Source organism: Anser cygnoides, chromosome 3, assembly GCF_040182565.1.
Source record: "Anser cygnoides isolate HZ-2024a breed goose chromosome 3, Taihu_goose_T2T_genome, whole genome shotgun sequence".
NCBI classification, from domain to species: domain Eukaryota; kingdom Metazoa; phylum Chordata; class Aves; order Anseriformes; family Anatidae; genus Anser; species Anser cygnoides.
In genome coordinates this window covers 19,574,036-19,585,526 of record NC_089875.1, presented here as the reverse complement: position 1 = coordinate 19,585,526, position 11,491 = coordinate 19,574,036, and the positions used below count along the sequence as shown (strand labels likewise).

General features: G+C 49.5%; 1 protein-coding gene across 1 annotated transcript; it reads left to right on the top strand.

The window, feature by feature from the left end:
- Window positions 1-4,477: 4,477 nt before the first annotated feature.
- Window positions 4,478-10,978, top strand: H3-3A (H3.3 histone A). Its single transcript, XM_066993634.1, has 4 exons — window positions 4,478-4,628; window positions 5,878-6,032; window positions 7,450-7,603; window positions 10,339-10,978. The coding sequence occupies exons 2-4, from the start codon at window positions 5,905-5,907 to the stop codon at window positions 10,465-10,467; spliced, it is 411 nt and encodes a 136-aa protein (XP_066849735.1). The 5' UTR covers window positions 4,478-4,628; window positions 5,878-5,904; the 3' UTR covers window positions 10,468-10,978.
- The last annotated feature ends 513 nt before the right edge of the window (window positions 10,979-11,491 follow it).

Genomic DNA, 11,491 nt, shown 5'->3' with positions numbered 1-11,491 from the left:
TGTTATTTACTCTTTCATATTCCGTAGTACCTCATTACTGATGAGAGATGAGTTCCAGCAGTGCATGCATGTTATAATAGGCGATATAAATGAGATTATAATAAGAGAATCCTTGATGATACACAGGGAATTAACAGACAGGAGTCCATATAGAAAAGCGAGCATGTACTCAGAGAAATTAAGCATGGGATAAGTCGTTGCTGGAGAGGAACCACAAAGGTGGAGGTTGAATCAAACTCATCAAGCCTCCTAAAAATTTGCAATAATCCAAAAAGAGAAGCAAAATCCATGAGTCCCAAACTTTATTGTCTGTGCTATCGTAGGCTTATTTTCACTCCTTAGAACCGTGTCCTTGAAATTCCTTTTGGAAGAAACTTTTCATTCTCAGTCTCAGCGAAATGGTGTAAATTAGAGGGGAAAAAAGGCTGGAATAAAAATAATAATGATAATAAAAACAGATTTACAGTTCTTAGGTTATGAGACACTAGAAAAATACAGTTTTTCTCCAAACTAGATTGTTCTGAATCTCCTGTGCGTAAGTGTGAAAAGAAGTGCCTTTGACAGGACTGATTTTTTTTCCATTTTAAAGTATTTTAAAAATAAAATAGCGTATTATATAGATTATTTTAAAGTGCATTTTATTTTTTTTCTTAATTTTCTTTTAAGCTAAAGTTTATTTTAAGTTTAAAAGTTTCTTTTAAACTAAAGAACCCAGGAATTCCAAGGCTCCTGTACCTGTGGCACGGGTACTCACTCATTCGTTATTTATGCAGTGGGACTTTCCTCAGGGATCAGTCTTCGGGAAGGTACATTAGCATGTGTCTAAATCTAAGAGTATCTATCTACCACTGAAGTCAATGGAGCTTAAGTAGGGGCTTAGAAGTATATATGTTTAAGACCTTTCTTTAAATAGCAGGGCCATAATGTCAATATATGTGAAGTATTTTGGAGAACAGGAAAAGGCAAAATACATGCTTGAAAGACCCAATGAAAACAGATGAAAAAAGTAATGTGTGCTACTATTATACAACTTTTTGCCTGTATTTCTGGTAAGTGCACATTTCTACAGATCCAGTTACTAGTTTTGGCCTGTGTATAATTTTCCTCTTTATTGACAGAGTATAAATAATACACATGGTTGTGCATTGTATGATATAATAGCCGATCCAGCATGCCAAAGAGCTGTGTATTACAATGGACGCTGTTACAATGTTATGTATACTTTCTGTGGTTTACAAGCTCATGACATAGATAATTTCAAAACAATTAATAAACAAAAATTATTTACACAGAATTATTGTAAATCATTTTGAGGTTTTAAATGACTCGTACTTTCCAATGTAAGTGCCAGTGCTTGCTGCCCTTAGTAAATTCCTAGTAAAAACGCTAGAAATTGTGTAGATGATTATTTAGGACAACATTCACATACACACCAAAATGTACTATTAACACAAAGCTAGGGTTACAAATGTTTTCATCCTGCAAAAATACACCTTAAGAGGAAGATAGTTTAAAAACTTCCTAGCATATTGTACTTAGATTTTACTTTAATTTCCAGGAGAAGTTTTAACTGTATAGCTGCTGCTGCAACCACAGCTAGAAACTAGCCAGCAGGCTAGCCAGGGCTGGAGCGGGGACAAAGGAATACTGGACAAGAGATTGGAATCGCCTAGGAAAGGCTATCAAGGCTGGGAGCTGCAGAAGGAAAAACATCAGGTAAGGGACTGGGACTGGCTGAAAAACTAGGGGGAGGTGGGAGTGGTCTGGCATGAAAAATGAGGGCATGAAAGATGGAGATAGGGACGAGGAGAAAGGAACATTAAACTGCCTGAACAAATACATGGAATCGAGGAGGTTGTTTAGGGAATGTGAAATCATGAAATGTCCAGCAGTCTGGGAGCTGAGACAGAGAGCGAGTATGCAGAATGTGAGTGCAGATGTGGTTAGGGGTTTGAAGGAGAGAGATGGATCTTGAAGGAGAATGGGAAGGGAGAACTGGATCCTGGAGGAGAGGTGTGGAAGTCTGAGGCAGGCAAGTGTGTGTTGTATGTAAATAAAGCTAGTATTTTATACTCCTTCCCTCACTGGAGTGTCTGAGTAACTTTTCACATAAAAATTAATAGCAACCCTAACCTCCCCTGGGTAACAGGAGGAGACCTTTCTTTATTTGTTGAGTGGGGGTTAGCGGGGACAAGTGGTTTGGATTTTTACTTTGTGCTTTCTGTGGGGATAGGAAAGAAAAATCTTTGATCAGAGACTGTTTGGAATGAGTTTGGTGATATAACAAACTGTGAATGTCTCTTATAGTGGGAAAATCTTTTTCAGGTGTTCCTGAAAGATGCCTGCAGTGTTGCTTAAGAACAATTATACTCCGGACTTGCATGTTCTCCTTTGTCCAAGTGCCTTAAAAAAGGCACACTTCATCTTCTCTGCTTTGTTTTGTTCTGGGGTTTGTAGTCTGTTCTGTTGCAAAGGAGAGCAGCTGCTGCAGTCTGTGATGTTCCTGGGGATGATGATTTGTTAGCTCTTGTGCTAACCAAGCCCAATGCCTTACTCTGGTATTTGGAGCTGACTAGGAGGTGTCTGAAGGACTCAAGCTTGAGGCTTTTGCTCCAAAGCAAGTATTTATTTATTTATTGTCAGTAACAATTTTGAAGCTGTATTTTCAGCTTGATACAATGAGTTGCAACTAATCCAACCTGGTATGAAAAATGCATTCCTTTCTCTGTCCAGCCTGTCCTCAGCACGATAAGAGTCTCCCAACAAGGTGAAAGATAGGATTTTGGAAAACGTATGCTGCTTGGATATAAAGCCAAAACGTGTAGGGGCTGAGAAAGCCTGCCTCTCTGAGCTAGATAAGGGCCGTGCGCTTCCTGTGAAAGGTGTTAAAAACATCAGACAGCTTCTCGTTTCAGTGTTCCTCTTTTCTGCCCAGCGTCACTTCAGTTTTCTTTGGCTCCAGCCGCTCTCCACCCTAATCTCATTTCCTCTACCCATCGGGACACGCTACCAGCGGTTACTCCGGCTGTGGACGAAGTACTGCCGCTGCCCTTGGCACGCTGTTGCCAGCTAAACCCGCGGGATCTTACTAGGTTGGATTTCTTGGGGGGTGTCTCACAGAGGCTGGAGGGTATCCTTGTGGCCTGCGAGATGAAGGCCCTGAGAGAGGAGCACCCAACGCTGGTCGCTCGAAAGTTGGAGCGGTGCGTGTAATTACCGCCGCCCGTAAGCGCGGGGGGTCGGCGGGCACCGCGCCCCCGGGGGCGGCCGCAGGTTGGGGCGAGCCCCGCCGCCCCCTGCCCCCCGCGCGTCACGGGATTCCTGCGCGCTCCCGCCAATCGCGGCGCCGGGCGCTGCGCCAGCGGCAGGCCGCTGAGGGGCGGGGGGGGGCGGGCCGCGAGCTCCGTGCGGCCGGGGGAGCGCCCTGCCCCGCCGGCGGGCCCGGCCGCGGCCGGCTGCTGGCTGCGGGAACGGGGCTCGCGGGGCTGCTTCCGTCTCCCCTGCTGGCGTTCCCGGGGCTGTAGTTCCGATGGAAGCGATCTCCGGGTTGTGAACCTCCGGGAGGTTTCCTGCAGCTGGGAACCGGCGCCGCTGGCTTGGGACTCCCCCAGCTGCTCGTTACCCTACGTGTGTTGTGTCGGGTGGGTGCCCAACTTGGCGCCTGGCTCTCAAAGTTCGCAGAATATTCTGCTGTGCGGCTCCGAGTTCTCCCTCCGGCTACCCGTTAGGATTCTGTTCTCTCACAAAATAGTGCCAAGAGGTAAATCAATCCTCTAATTCTGCTTCCTGACTAAAATCCTTGGTAGCTTCACCCGAGCAGTCGCCTCTGATAAACTCAGCAGGGTCACAGGGTGCGGTACGTCCGCACGCGTTGTGTCATCGTTTGTAATAAAGACTTTGCAAACCAAATATGACTTCCTGTACCCAAGTGACAGGCAAGAGAGGTTTGCATGAGTACAGAATTTGAGGCTGTAGCCGAAATGTAGTTAAAATCGCAAGCGGCTGTTCAGCCAAAGCAGAGGTTACTTTCACATGGGGCGTTTTGTTACCGATGTCAGCAGAAAACAGAGTGAATTTCCCTCGTTACACAGCACGGCAGCAGCCCCGACTGAGCGGGGCCTGCCGGAAGCGCCTGCTAAAATTCACACCGCGTGTCCCACCGGAATGGAAATAGTTCGGGCGATCCGACACGGGAACGAGCTGCCTCCGCCTTCCCGAGCCGTTAGCGGGGGGCGGTTGGGCGGCCGTTACCGCGGGGCGGCCGTTCCCCGCCGCGGCCTCGCGCTCCCCGGTCGGTGCGGCCGGCGGCGTGCCTTTTGTGTTTGTACACACGGCGCCCGCGGAGGGAGGGAGGCGGCGAGCGGGGGGGCGGCGCCGGGGGCGGGGCGGCGCCTTCCCTCCATTGTGCGCCATTGGCCGGCGGGCGGGCCGGGGGCGGGGCGCGGCGGGGCCCGCCCCTCGCCAGGCGGCCATCTTCCAATTGTGCTCCCGGCCGCCGCCGCCGCCAGCAGCGGCCGCCGCAGCTCCGGCTCCTCCCCGCGCCCGCCCCCTGCCCGCCCTCCTCCCTCCCACCCTCCTCCCTCCGTCCCTCCCTCCCGCACGGCAGCCGCGCTCGCCCAGCGGACGGGGTAAGTCTCGCGCCGCGCCCGCCGCCCCCCCGCGCCCCTCGCGGCCCCCCCGCCGCCCCCCGTCCCCCCTCACAAACTTTTGGGGGCTCGGCAGCCGGCGGCAGCCCCCGTCCCCCGCCGCCTCCCCCGCTCCGCCGGAGCGGCTCCCTCCGCCGGCACCCCCCGGCCCCGCTTCTCGGGCCCTTTGCCCCCCGCTGGCCCCTTCGGCCCCGCTCCGGACCCCCCCCGGCGGCCTCCCCGGCCCCTCGGCTGCCCCCCGGGGCCGGCATCCCCCCGGCCGGGGCCGCGGAGCGGGGGCTCTGGGCAGCCCCGGGTAACTCCGCTGCCTGCCTGCCTTCCCCTGCTCCCCACAGTTGTTGCTCAGCTTCACCATCTTGTCTCTTTTCTCTGGTCACCGACCATATTTTTTTTTCCTATTGCATAAAAAAAAAACAATAAAAAGGGAAAGAAACGGGCCGAAGGAACGACCCAAACCCCACGCAATTTTTCGGTTTTCGAGCGTAAACTTTTCCGCTGCCCCCCCCCCCCACGGGCACCCGCATGCTTTGCAGCTCCTCGCAATTTTTTCGCGTTATTTTTTTCGCGTTTTATTTTTCGCCTCCTTCGCCGGAGAGGACTGGGGCTGCGCTTCGCGATTGTTTCCATCTTGTTCTGGGGCCGGGAGCCGAGTTTGCCTCTGAGAGGCGCTTGGGAGCGAGGCGGCTTCGGGGGAAGCGCTTCCGCGGAGCGCAGGCGAGGCGGCTCCCAAGGCAGCCCCCCGAAAAGTTTGCCGCTCTCCTGCGCTTCCCCCCGGCCCCTTCCCTTCCCTTCCCGCACGGCAACCGCCGCTCCGCGCCTGATCGCCCGCCGAGCGCTGCCGGCCGGCGGAGTGTGTGTGTGTGGGGGGGGGGGGGGCAGCCTTTGGGTCCGGCCGCCCGGGGCTGCCCCTCGGCTCTGCCCCCTCCTCCGCCGCCCCGGGGGGGGGGATTTGGCCGGGCGGAGGCCGCCCACCGCCTGCAAGCCCCCCCCGGGCGGCGTTCGCGGCACTTTGCCGGTGGCTGCCGGCCGGCGGGGGAACCGCAGCCGCCTCTCGGCGCCCGTCTCCCCGCGCTGGTGGGGCCGCAGCCCCGCCGCCCGGCCGGTGGGCGCAGCGCGCGGGGGGGGGGGGGGGGGGGGGGGGGGCAGCCGGGGGGGGCCGGTTTAACGTCCGTCCCCCTCCTCTCCCCGGGGGACAGCGGTCGTTACGCGGGGCGGGGGCTTGTCGCCGCAGGTGTAAGGCAGCGACGTCGGCAGGAGCATGGCCCGCACCAAGCAGACCGCCCGCAAGTCCACCGGCGGCAAGGCGCCCCGCAAGCAGCTGGCCACCAAGGCGGCGCGCAAGAGCGCGCCCTCTACCGGCGGGGTGAAGAAGCCGCACCGCTACAGGTAACGCAGCGCCCCGCACCGGCGGCACCGCACCGCTCCGCACCCCCCAACCCCCCCCTCCCGCAACGGGCCGCGCTGCGGGGGGGCGGCGGGCGGGGCGGGGGGGGGGGGGGGAGCCGCCGCCGTGCTCCCTCCCTCCCTGCCTGCCCGGCCCGCCGCGGCTCGCCGGCCTCCCAACAGCCCCGCAGCCCCCCCCGTTAATTACAATTTAATAATTATCGTGCCTTTTCGGCGCCTTCCGCCTTTAACCCTTCAACCGTTAACGCACCGCGCGCGCGCGCCGCTGCCGCCGTGGGGGTGGTGGGTGCGCGGCGTTCATTTTTGGCACGTGGGGACCGCGGCCCCGCAGCAGGGTGCTGCCGCCGCCGAGTTTACCGCCGCGGAGCGGCTCCGCTTCTGTCCCCCCTCGGTGCCGCTCCGCCCGCCGTGGCGGTGCAGCGGGCACGGCCGGCCACGGGGGGGCGCGAAACGCCCGCGGGCGCACCGCGGCTCGTCCCCGAAACAGCCGCTCAGAGCAAGAAAGGGAGTAGTTCGTTCGGGAGGAGAGGCGGAGCTTGTCAGCGGCGCTCCGGTAGCGAAGCGCTCCGCCCGGGGAAGCCCCTCCTCAGTCCGGAGCAGTGAGAGTCGCGCTGCAGCTTGGGGACGGTCCCGGGATAGGTGTGCGTGTCACCTGGGGAAAAGCGCCAAGTTAGTTGGAGGAGGAGCGGGTTGCGCATAGTGAGCGTAACCGAAAGTTTACTGTGGGAGGCGTGAGGCTGAACTGACAGGCTAGGAGGCAGGTTATAAGGCTGGAGTTAGAAAGTACCAAACTTCTGCAGAAATAATTGCGTTGCTAACTTTTTGGGTAAACTCTGTGTGTAAGTATATTGTCCATCAGAATTTGTAGTTCTAACACCAGGAAATAGATGGGATACTTTTACTGGTAACGCTATACAGAATATAAATTCTCTTACTTCTGAGAATGTCGTCAGTGGTTTATGTCAGCAGGGAGGAAGAGCCAGATGACCCTTAAAATTGTATTGCTTTTCAGGCTAATTGCTAGGAGGGTACCTCCGGTACTGCTGAACAAGGTAACTCACGGCAGTCTGCCCTGAGACCACTAATGCATATCAGTGTAAGGTAGCTGATGTGCGTTACACAGCCTTTTCATTGCCGTCAGGACCCTTGACAACCTGGTCTTGTCCTGCAGGGATCCCTGCTGGGGCCATTGGAAGTCCGTACAGATCAGTGGTGAGAAATAGGGGCCCTTTGAAAGAGAAACTGGTTTCCTGTTGTAGATGCTGGGATGCTTCTACGCAGTATGTGCATGTAATTAGTTTAGGTTAGATTGCGAACCCGTATGTTAAGGTGATGTAGAATTATGTTTTGAATACTAATTCTTTTTTTTTTTTTTTTTTTAATTATTTAATTTTAAAAGGCCAGGTACTGTGGCTCTCCGTGAAATCAGACGCTATCAGAAGTCTACTGAACTTTTGATCCGCAAACTTCCCTTCCAGCGTCTGGTGCGTGAAATTGCTCAGGACTTCAAAACAGATCTGCGCTTCCAGAGCGCTGCTATCGGTGCTTTGCAGGTAAGTGCTGCTGGGAGAAACACCTCGCCTGGGTGGCAGTTGGTATGGGTTCTCAAGGAAGTTGCTAAAGCATGCATCTGTCTGCTTTCCAAAAGAAGCCATTATTGTAAGGACACAACTACTGCTATTGTAAATGTTGTAATAAAGTGGCTCTTGCACCCTAAAAGGCAGAGGTTTAAGGTAGGGGAGGGCTCTGCCCCCTGCCCCGTTGGCCAGAATGTTTCTGTGGTTAGCTCTAGCTGCTCTGGATTGGTGGGCAGAGCTGCTGTCGGAGGGGCTTTGACATGGGGGATGCACCCTCACAGGCATCCGTTGCTCACAGTTGATGCGGTGATGCCCTGCAGTTACCATAGCTAAAATAATGCAGTGGCAGGTCAGCAGCTCCTTATAACAGCTACAAATGTGTTTTTGTAACCAGCTACCCCAGCTCTTCTCCAGGTGACAGAAGAGTTAGTTTAATAAGACACTTAAGATAAATCTGTTTCTTCTGTTTTCAAGCATTGTTAGAGTTCTTACCTTTGGAAGAGAGGAAAGTGTCATTGTGTAGAACTTTCTAGTCTGTCCAAATGGAGGTCTTCCTTTGAAAAATAAAACCAGCTTGATGAGCCACACCTAAACGTGGTTGAGGAAATAAGTGGTTTTGTGTAAAGTACTTGATAATAAACACATTTTCTTATATGTTAGTTAAATAACTGACTTAAAATACATTGACAGTGAAGTATCGATTGCTCCTTCTGACCAAAAATCTTGGCAGTATAACTTAAAATCTAGTGTAACCTACTTAGAACTTGATATCCTTGTTAAAGTAGTTGTATGCTTTTGCTTCCTGTGTTCTGAAAACTGATGGACTCCAGCTGTGTAGCTGTACTTCCTAAATACGGTGCCCAAAAGTTTAATTCTGTGGCAGAGATTTTGCATCTAAGTTAGGTCCCCTCCAAGGCTGTGGAGGGAATTCATGGAACATCATGGAATTAAATGCTGCATTTCTTTCTCATGAGAGAAATAGATTCCTGATTTAAAAGATTGTTCCAAAACCGATCTGTAATTATAGAATATATTATATCCAAACACAGCTGTCTTTTTCTGATTCATGGCTTCCACTTTGGCCAAAATGTGTGCCATGATGTCCTGTAAACTTGAGCACACACTTGGCTTCAGAAGGTGACTGCATTTGTATGGTTGCTGCTTTTGCTTTTAGTTGGTGTTCTGACTTTATTGCTGTGAGTGAATATGTTAGTTCTTAAATCGTGAGGTTTATCTGTGTTTTGGTTTTTTAAATCAGGAATTGTGTGTTAAAATTTAGTCAGTATTAGATTCAAATTCAGAATGCTAGCTTGAATGTTCCTGGTTTTGTGTTAAGCAGTTGTTAGAGAAGTTGTTTGTATAATATTTGTACAGGCATATTTTCAAGAAAAAAAAAAGGCAAATTTTTAACTCTTCTAGTACCATGTTGTTCATGCTAGTATTGCTTACTTAGTGAAGTGTCTTAACTTTTCATGTAGAGAATTAGCAAAGCTGTGTTAGGATAACTTATGGCATATGAAATGACTTAATACTACAGTCAGCATCTGCTGTAGTAAATACTTTTTTCTTCGAATTAAATGTTCTATGTAACCTAGTAAGTTGATTTGGCGGCTCACACAAGCTGTTCTTTTGCATGTATTCTAGAAGGGTGGACCTCGGCCTTCCTTCTGGAAGCGAGCCCCATTGCTTCTGTCTTTTTATCCGAAGTGCATGCCGTGTCCTGTTCTGCGTCTGATAGTGGCATGCTGCTTAGGAGGCTGCTAGGTGCTAGAATTCTGAATCAACCCCAAAATGGGTAAACTGTTGTTATGTGCTAGGTTTAATACCAGCCAAATTAATGTGAGTTAGAAGAATAATTAGGTCCAACTGGGCATCTGTCTAACCCCAGATCCGGTCTGCAGTGGTTTAGTAACGGGGACAGCACAGTGATATCGGGGTTGTAGTTCTCCTAGGACAGGGCTTGTCCTTTGCCCTTCGAAGGTGCTGGCCGTGTGATTCTCACAGACGTGAGAGCCTGCTGTGTAGCTGGGGGCTGTGGCATCTGTGCCCCAAATATGATGCTTAGGGAGGAACAGAGCATAGGATCGTGAAAAGTGTCTAATAGTAATTCTCAGACTGCTGGTCTGCTTTTGGTGATTCGAGGGGTTTGTCAGTCAGAGGTGTCGTAAGCTTGTATCAAATAATTCTCAGTACGTTTCTTTTGCTAGTTTGTGATTTTTGAATTAAGCAACCTCTTCAGTTGTATGCAGCATCCTACAGCAAGGAGCTGTGTGCCTTAACTGTGTGTTGTGAAGGAATATCTGCTCTTTTCCTTAGCAACAGCCAATTTTACTTGACGCTCAGTAGCTCTTACTTTGGAAGAACAGAAGAGTAACTTAAATGGTGTAACACTGCCTTTAAAAAGAGAAGTTCTTAAACAAACTCACCTTTTGATAAGATGATCCCTTATCTGTGAGAGTGCTGTCACAATATTTATTCAGTTGTATTCCAGAGGATGTCCTCACTAAGTGGTAGTAGATTTGACATAGAATATTATTTGGAGGTTTGTAAGAAAACGGAGTCTTTTATGTTTTAACAATCTAAAACTTTTGGTGTGTATTAATAAAGATAGAAGCTTAAACTTAATGCCATCTTATGTTGTACTTGGAATTCTTTTTTCTCCCTTATACTCAGAGAGTGAAAGTGTTCTTAACTCTTTTGTTCTACACTAGGAGGCAAGTGAAGCCTACTTGGTTGGCCTGTTTGAAGATACCAACCTGTGTGCTATCCATGCCAAACGCGTCACAATCATGCCAAAAGATATCCAGCTAGCACGCCGCATACGTGGAGAGCGTGCGTAAACTTCACCACGATGGGTTTGTCATTCTTGAAGCAAAATATTCTTCCTGTTATTGGTAGTAATGAACGTTAGATATTTTTTCCATGGGGTTAAAAGGTACCTAAGTATATGGTTGCAAATGGAAAAATAGGGGACAGAATTGGTATTGGCAAGTTTTTTTCCATTTTCATTTGTGTGTGGATTTTTAATAGAAATGAGGGGGCATAAAACATCAATGCAGGCAAAAAAAAAAAGTCTCAGTGAACAAGTTTCAACAATTCAGCTTTATAAAAATTATAAATAAACCTGTCAAATTTTTTCTGGACAATGCCAGCATTTGGATTTTTTTTAAACAAGTAAATTTCTTATCAATGGCAACTAAATGGTGTTTGTAGCATTTTTATCATACAGTAGATTCCATCCATTCACTATACTTTTCTAACTGAGTTGTCCTACATGCAAGTACATGTTTTTAATGTTGTCTGTCTTCTGTGCTGTTCCTGTAAGTTTGCTATTAAAATACATTAAATGATGCCTGGTTTTAGTCTTGATTTTTAAATATTACGTTTGGGTTATATTCGATTAAAAAGTAATCAGTCTGTATCTGGATAAATTTTCTTACCCCTTTCCTTCTTCTCTTCCATATGTGGCCTGAATACCTAAGGTAGATTTAGGAAACAAACACAGCTGATATTACCTTGGCTGAAGTACTGTATATGTAAGGGTTTTTTTTAAGAGGTTAAAATCTGTCTACTCCACATGAAAGCAAGTTTGGTGTGTGTATATTGCTGCGTAGAGTCTGGAGCTCAACTGAGCTTTCTAACTTAACTGCTTTTTCTTAGCACTGTAGCTTTGTTGCTGTTTAGATTCTTCTCTTATTTGAGTTAATGCTGAATTTGGAACCATTTATCTTTTTGTGCTTCACTAGACAGTGCAGTCAGTATAAGTGGTGTTTTTTTTCTTTCTTTTAATTATTATTAAACCTTTCTGCACTCCATTATCTGGTTTCTTGATTTGTAGGTATTCACTTTCTTGGTTGACTACCT